This window comes from Zalophus californianus, chromosome 4 (assembly GCF_009762305.2).
Source record: "Zalophus californianus isolate mZalCal1 chromosome 4, mZalCal1.pri.v2, whole genome shotgun sequence".
Classification (NCBI taxonomy): Eukaryota; Metazoa; Chordata; class Mammalia; order Carnivora; family Otariidae; genus Zalophus; species Zalophus californianus.
In genome coordinates this window covers 62,375,206-62,393,791 of record NC_045598.1, presented here as the reverse complement: position 1 = coordinate 62,393,791, position 18,586 = coordinate 62,375,206, and the positions used below count along the sequence as shown (strand labels likewise).

General features: G+C 34.8%; 1 protein-coding gene across 10 annotated transcripts in view; it reads left to right on the top strand.

Moving 5' to 3' along the window:
• SLC44A5 (solute carrier family 44 member 5) overlaps positions 1-15,802 on the top strand; it is a 360,746-nt gene extending 344,944 nt beyond the window's left edge. For 9 of the 10 annotated variants that reach the window (XM_027609612.2, XM_027609801.2, XM_027609707.2 and 6 more), the window contains 6 exons: positions 4,359-4,462; positions 5,472-5,545; positions 6,155-6,225; positions 6,340-6,428; positions 7,748-7,832; positions 10,802-12,802. In XM_027609612.2, coding sequence (XP_027465413.1) covers positions 4,359-4,462; positions 5,472-5,545; positions 6,155-6,225; positions 6,340-6,428; positions 7,748-7,832; positions 10,802-10,914 — 536 coding nt within the window. In that variant the 3' untranslated portion in view covers positions 10,915-12,802. Of the gene's footprint in view, positions 1-4,358; positions 4,463-5,471; positions 5,546-6,154; positions 6,226-6,339; positions 6,429-7,747; positions 7,833-10,801; positions 12,803-14,189 lie in introns of those variants that run through there. The other variant, XM_027609451.2, reaches the window with a different exon arrangement.
• The last annotated feature ends 2,784 nt before the right edge of the window (positions 15,803-18,586 follow it).

Here is an 18,586-nt window from a genome sequence, read left to right as displayed (position 1 = left end):
TTCCTATGGTCTTCTTAATCTCTATTTCATCCATTTCCACTCTGAGATTTGCCATATCTTTCCTTCTACTAATTTTGTGCTTAGTTTGTTCTTCTTTTTCTATTTCCTTAAGATGTAAAGTCAGATTGATATCTTTTGTTTTTCTTAATATAGGTGTTCATTGCTATGAACTTCCTTCTTTGAACTACTTTGCTGCATTCCATATGTTGGCATGTTGTATTTCCAGTTTTGTCTCAAGGTACTCTTTGATTTCCTTTTTGATTTCCTCTTTGGCTCATTGGTTGTTCAGTAGCATGTTGTTTAATCTCCACACACTGGTGAATTTTCCAGTTTTCTTCCTGTAATTGATTTCTAGTTTCATACCACTGTGGTTGGAAAAGATGCTTGGTATGATTTCAGTCTTCTTACATTTATTAAGACCTGTTTTGTGATCTAGCATATGATCTATCCTGGAAAATATTCCATATGCACTTGAGAAGAATGTGTATTCTGCTGTGTTTGGAAGGACTGTATTGTAAATGTCTAATCTGTCAGGTCAATGTATAATTTAAGTCCGGTACTTCCTTTTTGATCTTCTGTCTGAATGATCTATTGTTGAAAGTGGGGTATTAAAATCCTCTACTATTATTATATTACTATATATTTCTCCCTTCATATCTGTTTATATTTGTTTTGTATATTTAGGTGTTCCAATGTTGGGTACATAAATATTTATAATTTTTATATTATTTTGATGAATAGACCCCTTTATCACAGTATAATGACCTTTGTGTTACAGTTTTTGGCTTAAAGTCTGTCTTGTCTGATATAAGTATAACTCTTCCTATTTTGGTTTCCATTTGCATGAAAAATCTTTTTCCAGTCCTTCATTTTCATTCTATACGTGTTATTACAGGTGAAGTGAGACTTATAGATAGTTTATAGTTGAGTTTTTTTTTTTTTTAATACACTCAGCCACTCTGTGTCTTTTGATTGGAGAATTTAGTTCATTTATATTATAGATAGTTATGGGTTTACTATTGCCATTTTGTTAATTATTTTCTGGCTGTTTTATATCTTACATAAAATATCTTATATCAATCTATTTTAAGCTGATAACTTAATTTCAAATGTGTACAAAAGCTCTACATTTTTACACTTTCCCCACATTTATGCTGAATTTTTGATGACAATTTACATCTTTTTACACTGTGTATCCATTAACAACTTATTGTAGTTATAGTTATCTTTAACACTTTGTATTTTAATCTTTATACTAGAATTGTAATTTACCTACTACCATTAGTTTTAGAGTATTCTGAATTTAACTATATATTTACCTTTTACCAGTGAATTTTATACTTCCACGTATTTTCATGTTACTAATTAGCATCCTTTTGTTTCAGCTTTAAAAACTCCCTTTAACATTTCTTGTAAGGCTGTCTAGTGAGGATGAACTCTTCAGCTTTATGTCTGGAAAACTTTATCCTTCAATTCTGAAGGACAACTTTGTCCCATAGAGATTTTGCTTGGCAGTTTTTTTTCTTTCATCACTTTGAATATATCATTCCACTCTATTCTGGCCTACAAAATATCTGCTGAAAAAGTCACTTTTCTGTGACTTTTTTTTACCCTGAAAAAGGTAAAAGTCACCTTTCTTCTGCCTTTAACTGCCTTTCAACTTTTGAAAATTTAATTGTATGTGTTTCAGTGTAGGTCTCTTTAGATTAATCTTTTTTGGGGTTGTTTAGACTTTCTAGATCTGAATGTCTGTTTGTTTCTCCAGATTAGGGAAGTCTTCAGCCATTATTTCTTCAATTGAACTTTTTGCCCCTTTCTCTCTCTTTTCTCCTGCTGGGACCTCCATTTTGGTCTGCCTGATGGTGTCCAGTAAATCCATCACTCTTTCCATGCTTTTTTCCTTTTGCTCCTCTGATTGGATGAATTCCACTGCCCTGTCTTTGGGTTTGTTGATCCCTTCCTCTGCTTGATCTGGTCTGCTATTAAAACCCTCTGTTGAATTTTTTAAGTCCGTTATTGTATTCTTTGGTTCTATAAATTCTGTTTGATGCTTTTTTATATTTTCTGTCCCTTTGTTAAAATTCTCAATGTTCATTCATTGTTCCCCTGATCTTGATGAGCATCTTTATGGCCATTATTTCAAACTCTATCAGGTAAACCACTTACTTCTGAAATATCAGTTTCTGGAGATTTATCTTGTTTTTTTGCTTGGAACATATTCCCCTCTTCATTTTTTTGACTCTCTATGGTGGGTTTGTTGTATTAGATAAAACACTCACTTCTCCCAGTCTTGACAGACTGGTCTCATACAGGAGATGAATTTCATCAATCAGCCCAGCTCAAGCTTCTAGGTCTCTCAAGCATTTGTGATGGTCCTAGCCGCATTATTCTTAATGGTCCCCAACAGTTGAATATGTGCCAAGATCTATCAGTGCTCCAAAGAGAAGGATCACCGTCAGAACCTATATGCAAGCTGATTAGAAGCCAGACCCTCAGGCAGCATGTGGGCAAGTATGCAGTTAAGCCTCTTTCACAGAGAAACTGGAAAGTGGATATTTGCCTATTCCTTCTGCATTGAGCCAAGGTGTATATCCATGCTTGGGATTGGAGGAGGGTGTTCCTGCACCATTTAAAAACTGCTTATTTGTTTGTTATAGTCCTGTGGGACTTTTCAATGCAACCCCCATTGGCTATCAGAGCCAGGGAAGGTGTGGACCATTCTTTGGGCAGCAGCTGCAAAAACTAGGGCAGTTGTTATGTGTAAAATCTCCTTCCAAAGAGATGTTGGTGGCCTAATTATATAATTGGAGTTAGCTCGAGGGAGAAAGTAGTAGAAGTGCCCACTAGCTCCCCTGGACAACTCCATGAAGGATTACAGCTAGCACTTAGATGTGTGCAAATCATAAGCCAGACCTCAGGCAGTGGTTTGTAAAGTATGTAGTCCATCCCCTTCCAGGAAAAGACTGGAAAATGAACATTTTTTTTTTCTACTTCCTCTGTGCTAAGAGAGGACAGCCACAGTGAGTGCTAGCATGTAAAGAACTAGCTTTGTTTTCTGTAGTGCTGTGGGACTTGTGGTTATAAGCTCCACTGGCTTTCACAGCTAGGAATTTTGCAGGCCTGTCCCTTAGATGGGAGCCTTAAAAGTTGGAATCCTGTATGTACTGTCCAAATGCTTTACTCCTCACGAAGAGGCTGAGAGTTGGGCTTATCTTCCTTACAGTATGGTTCTGTGCCAGAAATGGGGTTTACAATACGTTTGTCTCATCCTTTCCTACCCATTTCACTGTGGTTATTTTTTTAGTTGCCTGATGTGGTAGGAGTCATTCAGCTAGTTTCTGGTTTTTTGCAGAGGAAATTGCTCCATGTATAGCTGTACTTTAGGTGCATCTGTGGAAGGAGGGAAGTTCAGGGGCCTCCTATGTCACCACCTTGGTCCCTTCTACAAAGGACTGGCATATACATTGCTCCAAAGAAGATACACAAGTGGGGAATAAGCACATGGAAAGATGCTCAATATTATTCATTAAGGAAATGCAAATCAAAATCGTAATAAGGTTACCACTTCACATCCATTAGAATGGCTACTATTTTAAAAAATGAAAAAGAACAAGTATTGTAGGATGAGGATAAACTGGGAACCTTTGTGTATTGTTGGTGGGAATGTAAAATGTATAGCCATTATGGTGATTCTTCAGAAAGTTAAAAATAGGATTGCCATATGATCCAGCAAATTCACTTCTATACATATATACTCAAAAGAATTGAAACAGGGACTCAGATACTTGCATACAAGTATTCATATTAGCATTAATCACAGTAGCTAAAAGGTAGAAACAACCCAAATTTCCACAAACAGATAAAAGGATAAACAAAATGCGATATATACATGCAATGGAATGTTTTTCAGCTCTAAAAAGGAATGAAATGATGAACCTTGAAAACTTTGTTAAGTGAAATAAGCAAGACACAAAAGTATAAATAGTGTATCATTCCACTTATATGAGGTGTCCAGAAGAGGCAAATTCATACAAACTACAATAGAAGTTACCAGGAGCTTGGGGAAGGGTAGGATGAGAAGTTATTTTTTAATAGGTACAGAGTTTCTATTTGAGATGATGAAAAGTTCTAGAAATGGATAGTAATAATGGTTGTACAATACTATGAATGCGCTTAATGGATTGAATTGAATTGTACAGTATTGTACATAATTGAATTGTACACTTAAAATGGTTAAAACGGTAACTATATTTTACCAAAATTTTAAAAAATTAAAAGCCTTTTTTTAAATTTTTATTTTTTTGATCATAGAGTTTAGTTACAAATCATTAATAGATTTTAATATTACATTTTCATAGAGGCCCAGAACAACATTTCTAAATTTCTACAATGCTGCCTGAAATGCTGTTTCTGGTGTTTGGAAAAAATGGTAAAGTTTTTTAACAGAAATGCCTATGTTATGGTAAGTAGATTATTCTTTGTTTACTAAATTTCTTCTTTGCAAACCCAAACCCCATGTGTACATTTCCGTCTCTAACACTTTTTACATCATACAGTTGAATTTACCACCATGTTCATATGAGGATTTGTGAATCCCATACCTGATTCAGAGCTATGCTATCCTAGTTGAGATAATATCTTAACTGTAGTTATTACTGTTAATATCTTTTTAAAGAGAGAAAATATTATTTACCTTAGAAATTTTTAAATATGTTAGATTGAAAAGATTTTGTGTGTCTCTGACATAGTTTAGTGCAAGGAGAGATTCTATATTTCACTCTGAAAAAAAAATCTAATTATGGGATTTACATATTTCTAGGGAATGGTCTATTTCTTTTTATAAATCTTATGTTGAAATGTGTGGGAATCGACAAGGCCTACCTGAATGTGTTACTTATTTTCTATGGGGGAATTTGGAGATTTTTTAAAAATAGGGATTCCAAAAACATAATTCTTCTAAAATTTAGTAACTACAACTTTATGATACTTGCTTGTCTTCCCCATGACACAGAGTCTGCAGGGTGATTCAAATAGTCATTAATTTACCTCCAGTGAGAATACTATATTGAACATTTTAATCAGTAAATCAATATTTCGAAAAGTGTTGGGTTCCCTAGAATAATTTTTAATGCGAATGCTGCAACATTTATCCCATTCACAGCAGATCCTAGCCAAAACACTTCAAAGACAGAAGCCATATCCCGGGATTTGAGAAAAAGATCTACTTCTGTGTGAATTCCCATGGAGTTTATAGGCATATAGCATCTGAAGCACACCAGAGTCCCTGACAGCTGTGCAGAGTTGAAGCTAAACAGTTCCCAGGTCTCCCACATACCCAAATGCTGGAAAGAGGAATGATAGTAGCTGTCTGGGTGATAAGAGAATTAATTAATTTTCCTGTCATTGGATTGTCTGTTGGTCTTGTTAGGGTATGTTACTGACTCCAGAATAATGACATCTGTTTTCCTCAGATTGCAATATATGGCAAAAACTTCTGCAGGTCAGCAAGAGATGCTTTCAATCTGCTGATGAGAAATGTTTTAAAGTAAGTAATCAGGTTGAATTTGCAAAAGACAATTTGGTGAAATTTGAGCATCACAGACTTCACATGTTGTGATTTAAATTGATGGTGGTCTTATTAGACATGAATATTATCTTTCAATTGGATAGATTTAAATCTTCTCTCTCACACTATTTCTTTTTGTATCTTAGAATGTTGCTTCCATCATCCATCTACATCTTCACACTAACTGGCATTTTATTGATTTTTATTATTCCTTCTGCTCAAGAAATTCTCCACAAAAACATCATGTTTCTGACCACTTCCCCCTACACAAATTGAGAGTCTGAGTGAGCAAAAGCAGGGGAAAAAATGAAATCTCTCGAAATTCAGGGTGTCTTAGGCTTTGAAACAGAGGCTGACATAACTAATAGTGCCTGATAGCCCCACAATGCCATCTTCTGTTTACTTCATCAAAAATAAATCAGAACTTCATTCCTGGGGTCTACCTTCATTTCTTGCATTTAACAAAGGCCAAATAAAATTTCCAGTGAAGACACATCAAAGTGAGCTCATAAATTATTTACTCTCGTAAATTTCAAGTGACAAATGTAATTTAAACACAAAATTATACTTTTTTTTTCTGATTCTCAGAGTTGCAGTTATGGATAAAGTTACAGACTTTGTACTAATCCTGGGGAAAATTCTAGTTGCTGGATGTATAGGTAAGTAATAGTAAACATAATAAGTTTAGAAGGTACTTGGAAAAACTTCTTTGCTACAAAAAACTATATTCCTTTGCAAATACATAATATACATGTTCTGCCTTTCCAATGTAGGTGTGCTGGCCTTCTTACTCTTCACCCACAGATTGCCAGTGATGATAGAAGGACCAACATCTTTAAATTACTACTGGGTACCTTTGCTGGTAAGAGTTGGTGTTTTAGTCAGTTCAGGCTTCTATGACAAAAATATCATAGATTGGGTGGCTTAAACAAGAATTTATTCCTCACATTTCTGAAGGCTGAGAAGTCCAAAACAAGGTGCCCACAGATTCAGTTTCTGGTGAGAGCTCTCTTCCTGGTTTGCAAAGGGACCCCTTCTCACTGTATCCTAACATGGTGGAGAGAGAGATCATCATCTCTCCTGTCTCCTCTTTTAAGGGTATTAATCCCATTCATGAGGGCTGCACCCTCATGACCTAATTACCTCCCCCAAACCTCACCTCCAGATATCGTCACATTGGGGATTAGGTTTCAATATATGCATTTTGAGAGGATAAAATTCATTCATAGCAACTGGGTAGGTAATATTGACTCTAATTTATTAATCAGAGATGACAAAATAAAAGGAATAAGAAAAATAATAATAGCTAACATTATTGGTCCTACTTTGTGCCAAGCCTTATTCTGCTTTAGATTGGATTCCTTAGAAACAACCTCTGAGACAGGATTGTATGCGGAAGGTTATTTGGAAGTGTTCTCCCAGAATACCCTTGTAACAAGGAAGTGAGGAGGGCAGGCATGGGCAAAAGAAAAAGCTGCAGTTATAGTGGAGGCCTCAGACATATTGACAGGAAGTTCTGAAGGAAGAATTAAGCCTCTGTATGCTGCATCAGGCAGCCGTTGGCCAGGGGTTGCCCCCTGGATGCTGGTGTAACCTTGGGTGAGGCAGTCCATGCAAAAAGGGCAATTCCTAGTGAGTGAAGCCACTCAGTTGTCAGCAGCCTACATTCCTAACAATTGGATGATAGATGTAGCAGCTGGAGAGAACCTGGTAGGAGCCCTGCAGTATCTATAGCAATTAATTAACTCATTCAATCCATATGTCATAAATACTATTATTCACATTTTCTCCTTGCCCACCGGTAATTTTTTATAGGAGGCAGGAGACACAGTGAAGTTAAGTAACTTGTTGAGTGAGTGCCTGACATGTGATTCAACCCTAGGCAGTGTGTGCTCTTAACTCCCGTGCTTTCCTGCCTCAATCTACAGGATCCTAAATCTGGGATATTTTTGGTAGGCATTGGGGATAGTGGTAAGAAAATTGGCAGACAATATAATACATTTAGATCCCAGTACAAATCACCCAAAAGTGTTAACATTGTACTTTTTTGGTCTCTATATTGAAATCTTTTCTAATATAGGGTACTTCAGCATTTCTCATCATGACTTTCATTTAAAGCTGCATTATTGTTCTTCTGGACAAGTTAATGACATCTTCATTTTGTTCTTTACTCATTTACAGACAGTCATTATTGGATCTTACCTAGTTGCACATGGGTTCTTCAGCGTCTATGCAATGTGTATTGATACAATTTTCATCTGCTTCTGTAAGTTTTCAGTATATGTGTTTTCCCCCTTTGGAGAGTAACTGAAAGATAAGAAGGTTAAGACCGATGTCCTTAGCTGGCTTGTGGATTTGCTATGGCCTGGCTGCAACTACCAAATAGTGTTGATTTGGAAAGAGACTCTGCTTAGTAGATGCTCTTTAAAACCTTAACAGCTGAGAGAATGGAGTTTGCAAAGCACCGCAGAGTCAGCTACTGAAATGAACCTCAGGCTCCGTGGCATGGTGTTAGCATGCAACTGTTTTTTCACATCTTAGTATTTTCAAATTTTAATAATAAAGCACAACGGAATCTAATCATTAACAGCACTGAGGACATAACTGGGCTTTGAGATTGGACTTCAGGAACTCTTTGAGGAGAGACTTTATAATTCTGATAAAGCCAAGCTAGCAATGGTTTCCAAGACACATAGGGCCAATTCACAGTTGATTCATGGAGGAGAATGTCTAGGAAACAGCTCAATCGATTCTGACGCTTAGAGTTAAAATACTTCTTAAGAGCTTTCATCACTGACGTATTTGCTGTGCCTCTGTGTGGCATGTGTAACTCATAATAGATAGGTTTTCTATTAGTATCTCATCTTAAAAGCCTTGGAGAACCTAATGCCCTAGGAGCTTGACCTGTCCCTTACCTTCAGCCTAGGGAAAGCAGGCTCAGCAGATGAAAGAACAAATTGTTAGCCCTCCAGCTGTACCCTCTGGGTGATTATTTCTCTGGCACATTGCTCTTAAGAGAAGCAGAGAAAACATTCTATGACAGGGCACTACTGAGTGATTCACTTGTATAAAATTAACAGTTTATTTTTTGGCATAACTAACAACACCAACTTTACACTGGGGTCAGGAGAGGATATAATACTTATAGGGAGAAATATTCAAAGGTAGAAAGTGGTTTGACTTTTTTTTTTCTAAACATTTAAAAATTATTTTCAATAACTGGACAATTCAGAAATCAGGAGAACTGTGCATACTAGTTAGTTCTCTCTCTGGCTATAAATGGAACAGAAGTGTTTAATCATCTTCTAATGCCACTGTCAGTGGTTTATTAGGAGAAGCCATCTACAAAATGCCACATGAACAAAATTTGGCTCAGGTTGGAGATGGAGAAAGGAACACAGAAATATGGTAGTGCCTGAGACGGAGGTCTCAAATGTTCAAAGACCTCTTTTTTTCATCTCAGATGCTAATCATAGAAATAGTGGGAGATTCCTTTAGGATCTTCCCCGTTCTTATAACTGAAAATGTTTCTCAAAATGTATCTCAGGAAATGCATAGAAGCTACTAGCTTCCAGTCTTTGGAAGCTTTGGAAAAAGTCTTACGGATTTTAAATTTGACAGTGGATTTTAAATTTGAGCAGTAAGAAATGTTTTCTACCCTTTTATATTAATAATTGCCAACTTCTTGAAAACCAGGTGTAATTTCAGCTTTATTCAATACACTGTGTGTTGAACATGAATAGTTTCCTTCTGGAGACTCTGGTCTTTGAGAATAAAGAACAAGGGATACCAAATTATATTTCTCCTCCCTCCCCAACTTTTACTATGGGCAACATCTTACTTTGGAAGACATTCTTCTTAAATGGTGCCGTAAGCCAAATTCTGATTGTGTGGAACTATACCTTTATACATACATATCTTTTTATACCTATTCTCTTGGCTGCCAGACAACTGCTGTTTTTAAAAATGCAAACCATTTGCAAACACTGCATTTATAAAAACATGGCATCTTTTTAATATTACAAAGCAATGAGAATTCTGGTCCCAGTATGAGAAAAAAGTAGTGTTGTAGATGATTATTAGTGTGATCCATACCATGCTTCCTAACAATATAAATATACTGTATATGGTATAGAAATATGGTTAAGGAAAAAAGAAAAAAAAGTTCAGTGTCCATCATATTCCCTCCTTAGCTTTTCATTTTATCTGAGGAAGGTCATTGTGAGGTCTAATGTAAAAATCTAGATCAATGATTCAACCATTCCCAAAAAAGGATGAAAAATAATTTAGATTTATTCCATAAATCTATGATTATCCTATATGGTTTTATATAATATTTCTTATCCTTTGTCATAATAAAGGCTATGAATAACAAAATCTTTTCTAATACACTAGTGGAAACATAGAGTCAAGCTGTACTTGTATATTTATTGATAGATATTATCTGCTGCGAATTCTATCTTTAGGAAGCTTAATTCCGTGCCAACTTTTTGCTCCTCAGCATCATTCTGGTGCTTTCCCTGAATCACCTGATAGGTGTATGCTCAGTGAACATTCCATCATTTTATTATTAGCCTAGGCAAAGCAGGAAGGTAAATTCATGTGTTACACGAAGTCAGAAAACCCTGCCACTAGTTTTCTAATGCAATCTGAGGAAATTTAAGACAGGATAACTTATAGTTAAGTAGGACAAGAACCGAACTAGGTGTCAAGAGGCTGGGTCCTCACCTCATTCTGATTCCTCCAGAGCTTTTGACTTTAGGAGAATCATTTCACATACCTGGGTCTCCGTTTCTTCATCTGTAATGTTATGGATGTGGACTACCATTAAAAGTGACTTTGAACTCTGAAATTCAATTATTGTTCTACATTTACCACAGACTTTTTATTCGGCTTCATCTCAGAAGATGAGGCATTTTACCTTTCTTAAATGAACAGTCACAGATTTAGAGATAATACTTTTGAAAGGATATGAAAGATCTTATTAACCTTTAAACTATCAAAATAAACCTCTTTGGGCATTGGTGGGATTTAGGAAGTTTCAGTGCTTCCTGGCAGAGGTTGAAGTTTCTTACTTTGTCCAGCATCAGCAACTTAACGGTACGGATTGTCTTATATTTGACTTTCTAACGCTAATTTCTCTGATTTTTCCCTGTTTGACTCTCCAATTTATAAAAATACACTTAATTCTGCTGTCGCTTGCTGTTTTGCCTGCTTTGGCTGCTGCATATACAGGTGAAGATCTGGAAAGAAATGATGGATCCAGAGAAAAACCCTACTTCATAGCCCCTACCCTGCATGGAACTCTGAACAAGATGCAACTAGTTCCCCTGAAGCAGAAAGAGTAGAAAAGCTCCAAACAGTGACATTCATTTTTAAATAGAACTTTTGTAAACTAGATCATTTGTGACTTGAAAATGATTCTTTTGAGTAATGTGAAATTTCTGTGCTTACTCCTAAAAAGCCAGAACCTGGTACCACTTGAGGTGACAGGCATTTGGTGACAGTAGCCACTGTGAACTAGGGTACTTTATAGACTGTTGTCTCAGCTGAAAAAGCAAGGTGTAAATGTCAAACATATATTTAAAGCCTATAGCCAAAAGTGTTTTAAATGAGACTTTTATAATTCAGAGTGCTGTTTCCCGTTGCAGCACTTTGATCGCCTTTCTTTTTATAAATGTATATTTGTAAAGGATATTCAGACAATTTTTGAAAGCACTATAAACGTATAGTCAATTAGCCATAAAAAAGACTGACATAGTTAACCAGCATACGGTACTAAATTTGTAAATATGGTGCTATGGTTATATAGCTGCTCCAACTAGTGGGCGGCTTTCTCAACTGTGATTAAACTCGTATAAATGTTTCCCTAGGAAGTATATTTCAGTGTGTGATTCAATACAACAGAGATGTTAATGTTATACAAGTTCCATAGAGAACACTGCTAGGTAAAAATCACTGGGGAACCTCATAACCCCAGAGCCCACTTTGTTTTTAGTGAAATTATACTCATAGTAAAGTTGAATCTGAGTTTTGGGATGTCATTTCCAATACTGTGAACATCTAGCCACCGTGAAAATATGCTGAACAAAACTGAAATGGCTACATAACTCATGCCTTTTGTCTCTAACCCAGATGGAGACAAATTCCTATTTTCCTATTCCCACCATACAGAAAATTGGAATGGATCGGTTTCAGACGAGTGATTCTATCTTTCACAAGCATACCTGTTTTTCTAGATTAAAGAGATTGTTTGACTTCATTCTACAAAAGGTTTAGTTTTAGCTCAACTTAAGTGAGGAAAGAGAAAAGATGAGTAAGACACTTCAGATTTTTCCCTAAGGAAATATACTACTAGCACTCCATTGGTACCTTGTTTGGTACCTTTACAGGGGTGCACTGCACGATAGGAAATCTCTCTCTTGAGAGTTTAGCAGGAAAGTTATTTTTATACTCCATCCTTGCTGGCCAGAACAACAAGCTGGTTGCTGGCAGCCATGCCTTAGTCTTTTGCATGGTGGAACAAAGCATGAATCAGACACTCAAGTACTTTGCCTGTCCATCCCTTGTGTGCACATGTGTATGATTTGGCTAACAGTGTAAAAATTACCCCAAAAGGAACATTGAATCAAGTAGTAGCCTTTGGGCATTTACACTAAGCTTGTGTATAAGGATTATTTATGTATTGACACAAAGAAATGTGTTGATCTAAGACTGTGGTCTAAATGTGATCTAAATATGATCCATGTATTTAAGAAGAGAGTCAGAAATGTATCATCGTGTCACAAATTAATATAAAAACTAACTTATGTAATCCTGAAGTATGGGAACCTAGATTTAGATTGACTCTGTGACAGCTTAATAGCAAGAAACCAATGAATAAGGAAGATTTTCAAAATAGTGGTCTTTATAATAATGGCCACCGTCTTGTTCTTGGCTTATTTTCTTGAGATTGTTATAGTCAAAAGTGTCACTTGGCTTTACATTGTGGCAAAGGGCCTTCTTCACTCTTATTCTCCTTGAAGTATAATTCAGAGAAGAGTGATTATCTTTCTGGATGGTTATTATTATCCAACAATACAGAGGTCACAACCAAGATCTAGTAAATAGTAAAACCTCTCTTTTTTGAGAGAGAGAGAGTGTGTGTGTGCAAGTGCACATGTGCACACATGAGCAGCAGGAAAGTGGGGAGAGGGAGAGAATTTTAAACAGGTTCCACGCCCAGTGCAGAGTCGATTGCAGGGCTGGATCTCACGACCCCGAGATCATAACATGAGCTGAAATCGAGAGTGGGAGGCTTAACCATCTGAGCCACCCAGGTGCCCCAGTTACCTCTCTGTTAAAAGTGTTAAAAAATCTTGGGGAATACATCTCCTTCAGGAGTAGTTGAATGATGATACATAATGATGAAACAACACAGTTCTAATTTTTTTTTTTTTGTCGACATCAGAATCACTCTGATAACTTCTAATAGATGCCCATGCCCTTCCCTAAGAGATTCTGATATGTTGTGTTTGGGTGTGGGGCAGCTTGTGAATTATTATAAAGTTCTCTAGTTGATTCTGATACACATAAAAGTTGGAAAATCACTTGAATAAAATATAAATCAACACACAAGGAACTGGTTGCCTATATTCTTATATTCTTGGCTGTTCCAGAAGTTAGAAAATTAAGACAAAGATTAATTTGGAGACTTCTAATAATAACTTCTGTATTTTAGATTCTTAGACTAGATGGGGCCCATGTATTACATGTTTAACATTATATCTGCTGATCAGACCAAAAAATTCACTAGAGTAAAAGTGTTCCCTGAACTATATGGAGGCACATTCTATAGTTGGCTATATTTTAAGGATATAACCCATGGATACAAAATCATAGGAAAAGAAATACTATTTGGTTCAATATTTTTAAATACCACTTAGAGGAAGAATCTCTATATAAGTTTGAACTATATTATGGACTTAGTTCTAGTCAGAAAAAGTTTTCCCCACTAGTTTCTTCTTTGTGTAAAAGAGAGTAAAAATGAGCATTGTTTTAGAGGGAAAAAAAATAGAAGCTATTATCTTACAAAGCAATTAACTGCAAAACAATACTTTTCAAAACTTGCAGTTTAAGGCCTTTTGAAATACATTAAAATTTTACAAATCTTATTTTTTAAAACTATGCTACCTAAATTGTTGATGGCAAAACAAAAGCAATTTTGAACAAATACAATAATTTATAAAGTGAATTGAGTACATACTACTTTTCAGGAATTTGAAGGTGAATTTGGAAATTCTGGATGAGGTTTTTTGGTGTTTGTTTTTTGTTTTTGTTTTTTGTTTTTTGGTAAGTTTCCTATCCAAAAGAAGGTAAAAGTTATTTTCTCAGTCATGCACCTGAGAGGCATGCACTATTAGCAGAATATGACCTGGTAGACAGAATGGGGTAATATTTTACTAACATAATAACAAGGGCTGCTTGTTTTCTCATAGGTATGTTTACAATAATGATGCCAAACTATGCTATTTAAAAAAATAAAAAGTTTTGAACTGCTGTAAAGCAAGTGTGCAGCAGATGGCGACGTTACTTCTCTTACAGTTTTGCTTTGATATTTACTCTGTGCCATTCTTCCTCCTAGTGGAAGATATAGAAAGAAACGATGGTTCTGCTGAAAGGCCCTATTACATGAGTCAGTCTCTACTGAAGATTCTGAACGAGCCAAGTATGCAAACTAAGAAGCATTAGAAGTGCAAACTGTGGTCATCCTGCAGCGGTGTTACCTAATCTTCATCTGCTGTTTCTGCACAATACTAGTTTCATAAGTGCTTTGTGTTTGGAACACTGTATTCACCACCTTGTTGGCTTTTATTTGCATGTTTAATACCAAAGCTTATACTGTAATATGTGAAGCCATCAGAAGTTGCAAGGGAATTGTTAATAACATGGTACATTTTTATACTAAGATCTTTTGTTTTGTAATTCATTTTTAAATATAGTGGCTTGGATGTTTTGAAAACACTAGTGAATATGTTCATATTCTTTTAAATATTACATTGGAAAATGAAACGTTATTTAAATCGATAGCTCCTAATATATTTTTTAAATTACAACTAAAAGATTTCTGCAGGGAAAATTGGTCAACAAAGTGAAAGAAAATTTTCAAGTTTTCCCTGCTCCTGTTTGACAATAAATTGGTAAAAGGACTGCCTGCTCCAGATTTTGCTCTCTTTGAGTATAGAATGTTTCCTATTAAACAAATTGCCAATCATCCAGCCTTTACTACTTAGTCCTCTCTGACAAAGTGCCTTACTGGCTGTTTAATATTACCCAGCTTTTGTGGGCAAGTTTATAAACATTGTTTAAAAAAAAAAAAAAACCTGCAATGTTTAGTGATTGAAACAAGTCTTCTTGAATTTGTTTTCCTCTTAGCTCACTGGTTGGAAACCACTTGTCATTTCAGTATGTTTGATATCCTCACTATATAGAGTATGTTTTGCAGCATAAACAATTTCCCTTGCGCCTAGTGGACATTCATGAATGTGTACTACACGCAAGAAAAAAAAAGTGAAAGGATTTTTTTTTTTTACTAAAAGTGAGAAGTTTAAAAATCTAATCTTTTTTTATGGTAGATCATTTCTCAGTGTTTTACACAGTTTGGAAAGGGACACTTTGAGAAATTACAAAGGGAAACTTTACCCCTGGAAAGGGTGCTCACAGGTGTCATGTACTGAATCACTCTGTTTTAAATGATTGTTTATTATCATCAAGAAGGGTTTTATGTGTATTTCCTTTTTTAACTTTTGATATGAAATAATCAGTTTATTTATAATAACTTTTATTGTGCTAATATAAACAGGGACATAATTTCTAATTCAATTTTAAGTAATTTTACTAGTATTACTAACTTTAAAGAAAGTGAATTCAGTTTGTTACTCAGTGTTAAAGTATTCACCCCAAGGGAATGTCAGTCAGATATGATAATTTGTGAAATCTTTGAGAATCAATAGTAAGTTCTCAGCTTATCTATGACCACATTTATTTAAATGTGACTTTAGATATTCTTTTATGCCAAAAACAAACTCACATGAGCACATGACAGTCTGAGCTCTATAATCAGTGTGCTTCTGCTGTGCAGAAATATTAGGAACATATTGTCTAAATATCTTTGATAACTAAAATGTTTAATATTTAATGAAATTTGTTGTTACTCATCATTTTAAAACTGTTTTTTTTCTTCTAATAAAGATTTAGATAAAAAAACCTGTTTTTTTATTTCTTTAAGCTAGAAAAGGAGAAAAGCTTTAGTTTTTAAAACCTACAATAGGCTGACAGAATCTTCTCTCATCTAAGGTTTTTTTTTAATATCTAGATTTATCTTTTAAAAATTTTCCATTTTTCTCTAGCTGTGCATTGTCAAATAACTGAAACTGATAATTTATATAAAGTAAGTCAAAACTAAATGGATAAGAGATGGATTTTTAAAACCCAAACAGTGGCCTAAATTAGTTGGTCTTTGTTTTAATTTACCAAAGGTTTGCTCAGCCTCTCATTTGGTTTTTACCAACATTGGAAGAAGCAAATCTCATCATTTTAAAGGCAGGGATGAATTTAGAGAACCTTTAAAAAATGTGAACACTAATAATAGTTTTCTAAGACAAGATTAAGTGTACCTATCACTGGCTTATCTTAAGCTAAAGGTTTTCTTACATCCAGCTCTTCCTTAACAAATGTGTAAGAATCTATTTTTTAATTGAATTATGTTAAATCTACAAAATTTTTCTTTAAAATTTAATGGGTTTCTTTCAATGAAAACATAAAAAACAATATGCTTGCAGTTTTCAGTGTTCTTTTAAAATGTTCCAAATCTAAGTAGATGCTAATACAATTAATGATTCTTATTTAAAATAAAAATATAGTACAGCTTCCAAAAGAAATCTAAATTCTGCTTTAAATCTTAATAACTCCTACTTTTAGGTGACAAAGCACTAATTCTATTTCTAAAGTGTTTGAAATTGGACTATGATTAGATTTTTCCACATTGCCTACAAAGCTTAAAAAGTTTGTGAATCCATACACTAAAATTACACTATTAAAGATTCTGGGGAATCACCAGGCATAATGCGGTTATTATTTAAACTAATATTGGAAAACGGGCTCTGTGTAACAATTCCGTATTCTTCTTTTACTGTATAGCTGAACACTCATTCCAATGTATGTTCTTTCACTTTTACAAGTGGTGCCTCAGGAAATTGCTCTTAAACTCTAACCAGGCACGATAATTATCTCCAGTATTATCTGGTTCTGGACTGGGGAACATGCTTTATAAATCAGTCTTTGTTGGCATAAGATGGGACAAAATTGAACTAAAATTATTATTGCAGACCATGGTATATGAAATGGTGTCTTGACATTTTTTCCAGTTTCTTGCAAATATTATCCTTAAATGTTTGTTTTTAAAATATAGCTATATGATTATAAGACTACAATTCAATAAATCACAGATGAAAAGAAATAGCTTACCGATATAGCAGGAATAATTTACTTTTCCAAAGTAACTTTCCATATATCATGTAAATGTAAACAGACCAATTACCAGCAATGAAATTGAATCAATAATTACAAAACTACCAGCAAACAGAAGTCCAGAGCCAGACAGCCTGACCAGTGAATTCTACCAAACATGTAAAGAAGAGTTAAAACCTGTTCTTCTCAAACTATTCCAAAGAACAGAAGAGGAAGGAAAACTTCCTAATCCATTCTATGAAGCCAAGATTTCCCTGATACCAAAACCAGATAAAGACACTACAGAAAGAGAGAACTACAATATCTCTGAAGAACATAGGTGCAAAATTCCTCAAAAAATATTAGCAAACCGAATCCAACAATATATTAAAACAATCATTGATCACAACAAGTGGATGCAATGGTGATTCAATATTCACAAGTCAATCAATGTGATACATTGTATGAATAAAAGGACAAAAACCATATGATCATTTCAATAGATGCAGAAAAAGCATTTGATGAAGTACAAAATCCATTCATGATAAAAAACTCTCAGTAAAGTAAGAGAGAATGAACACACCTCAACCTAATAAAGGTCATCTATGAAAAACCCACAGCCAACATCATACTCAGTGTTGAATAACTGAGAGCATTTCCCCTAAGGTCAACAATAAGACAGAGATGTCTACTCTCACCACTATTATTTAACATAGTACTAGAAGTCCTAGCCACAGCAATCAGATAATAAAAAGAAATAAAAGACATCCAAACTGGTAGGGAAGAATTAAAACTCACACTATTTGCACTCAACATGATAGTATGTACAGAAAGCCCTGAAGACTCCACCAAAAAACTCTAGAATTGATTAATTAATTTTAGTAAGGTTTCAGGATAAAAATCAATGTAAAGACATCTGTGAAATATTTATATACTAATAATGAAGCAACAGAAAGAGAAATTAAGAAAGCAATCCCATTTACAATTACACCAACAATAATAAAATATCTAGGAAAAGACTTAGCCAAGGAGGTGAAAGACCTGCACTCTGAAAACTATAATGCACTGATGAAAGATACTGAAGAAGAAAAAAACAAGTGAAAAGATATTCCATGCTCATGGATTAGAAGAACAAATGTTAAAATGTCCATACTACCGAAAGCAATCTACAGATTTAATGCACTCTCTTTCAAAATACCGAGATTTTTTCACAGAACTAGAACAAATAATGCCAAAATTTGTGTGGAACCACAAAAGACCCCAAATAGCCAAAGCAATCTTGAAAAAGAAAAACAAAGCTGGAGATATCACAATTCCAGAATTTAAGATATATCATAAAGCTGTAGTAATCCAGGCAGTATGGGACTGCCACAGAAATAGAACCACAGATCAACAGAATAGAAAACCCAGAAATAAACCCACAATTATATGGTCAATTAATCTTTGAAAAAGGAGAAAATAATATGCAATGGGAAAAAGACAGTCTCTTCAACAAATGGTGCTGGAAAAACTGAACAGCTGCAAACAGAAGAA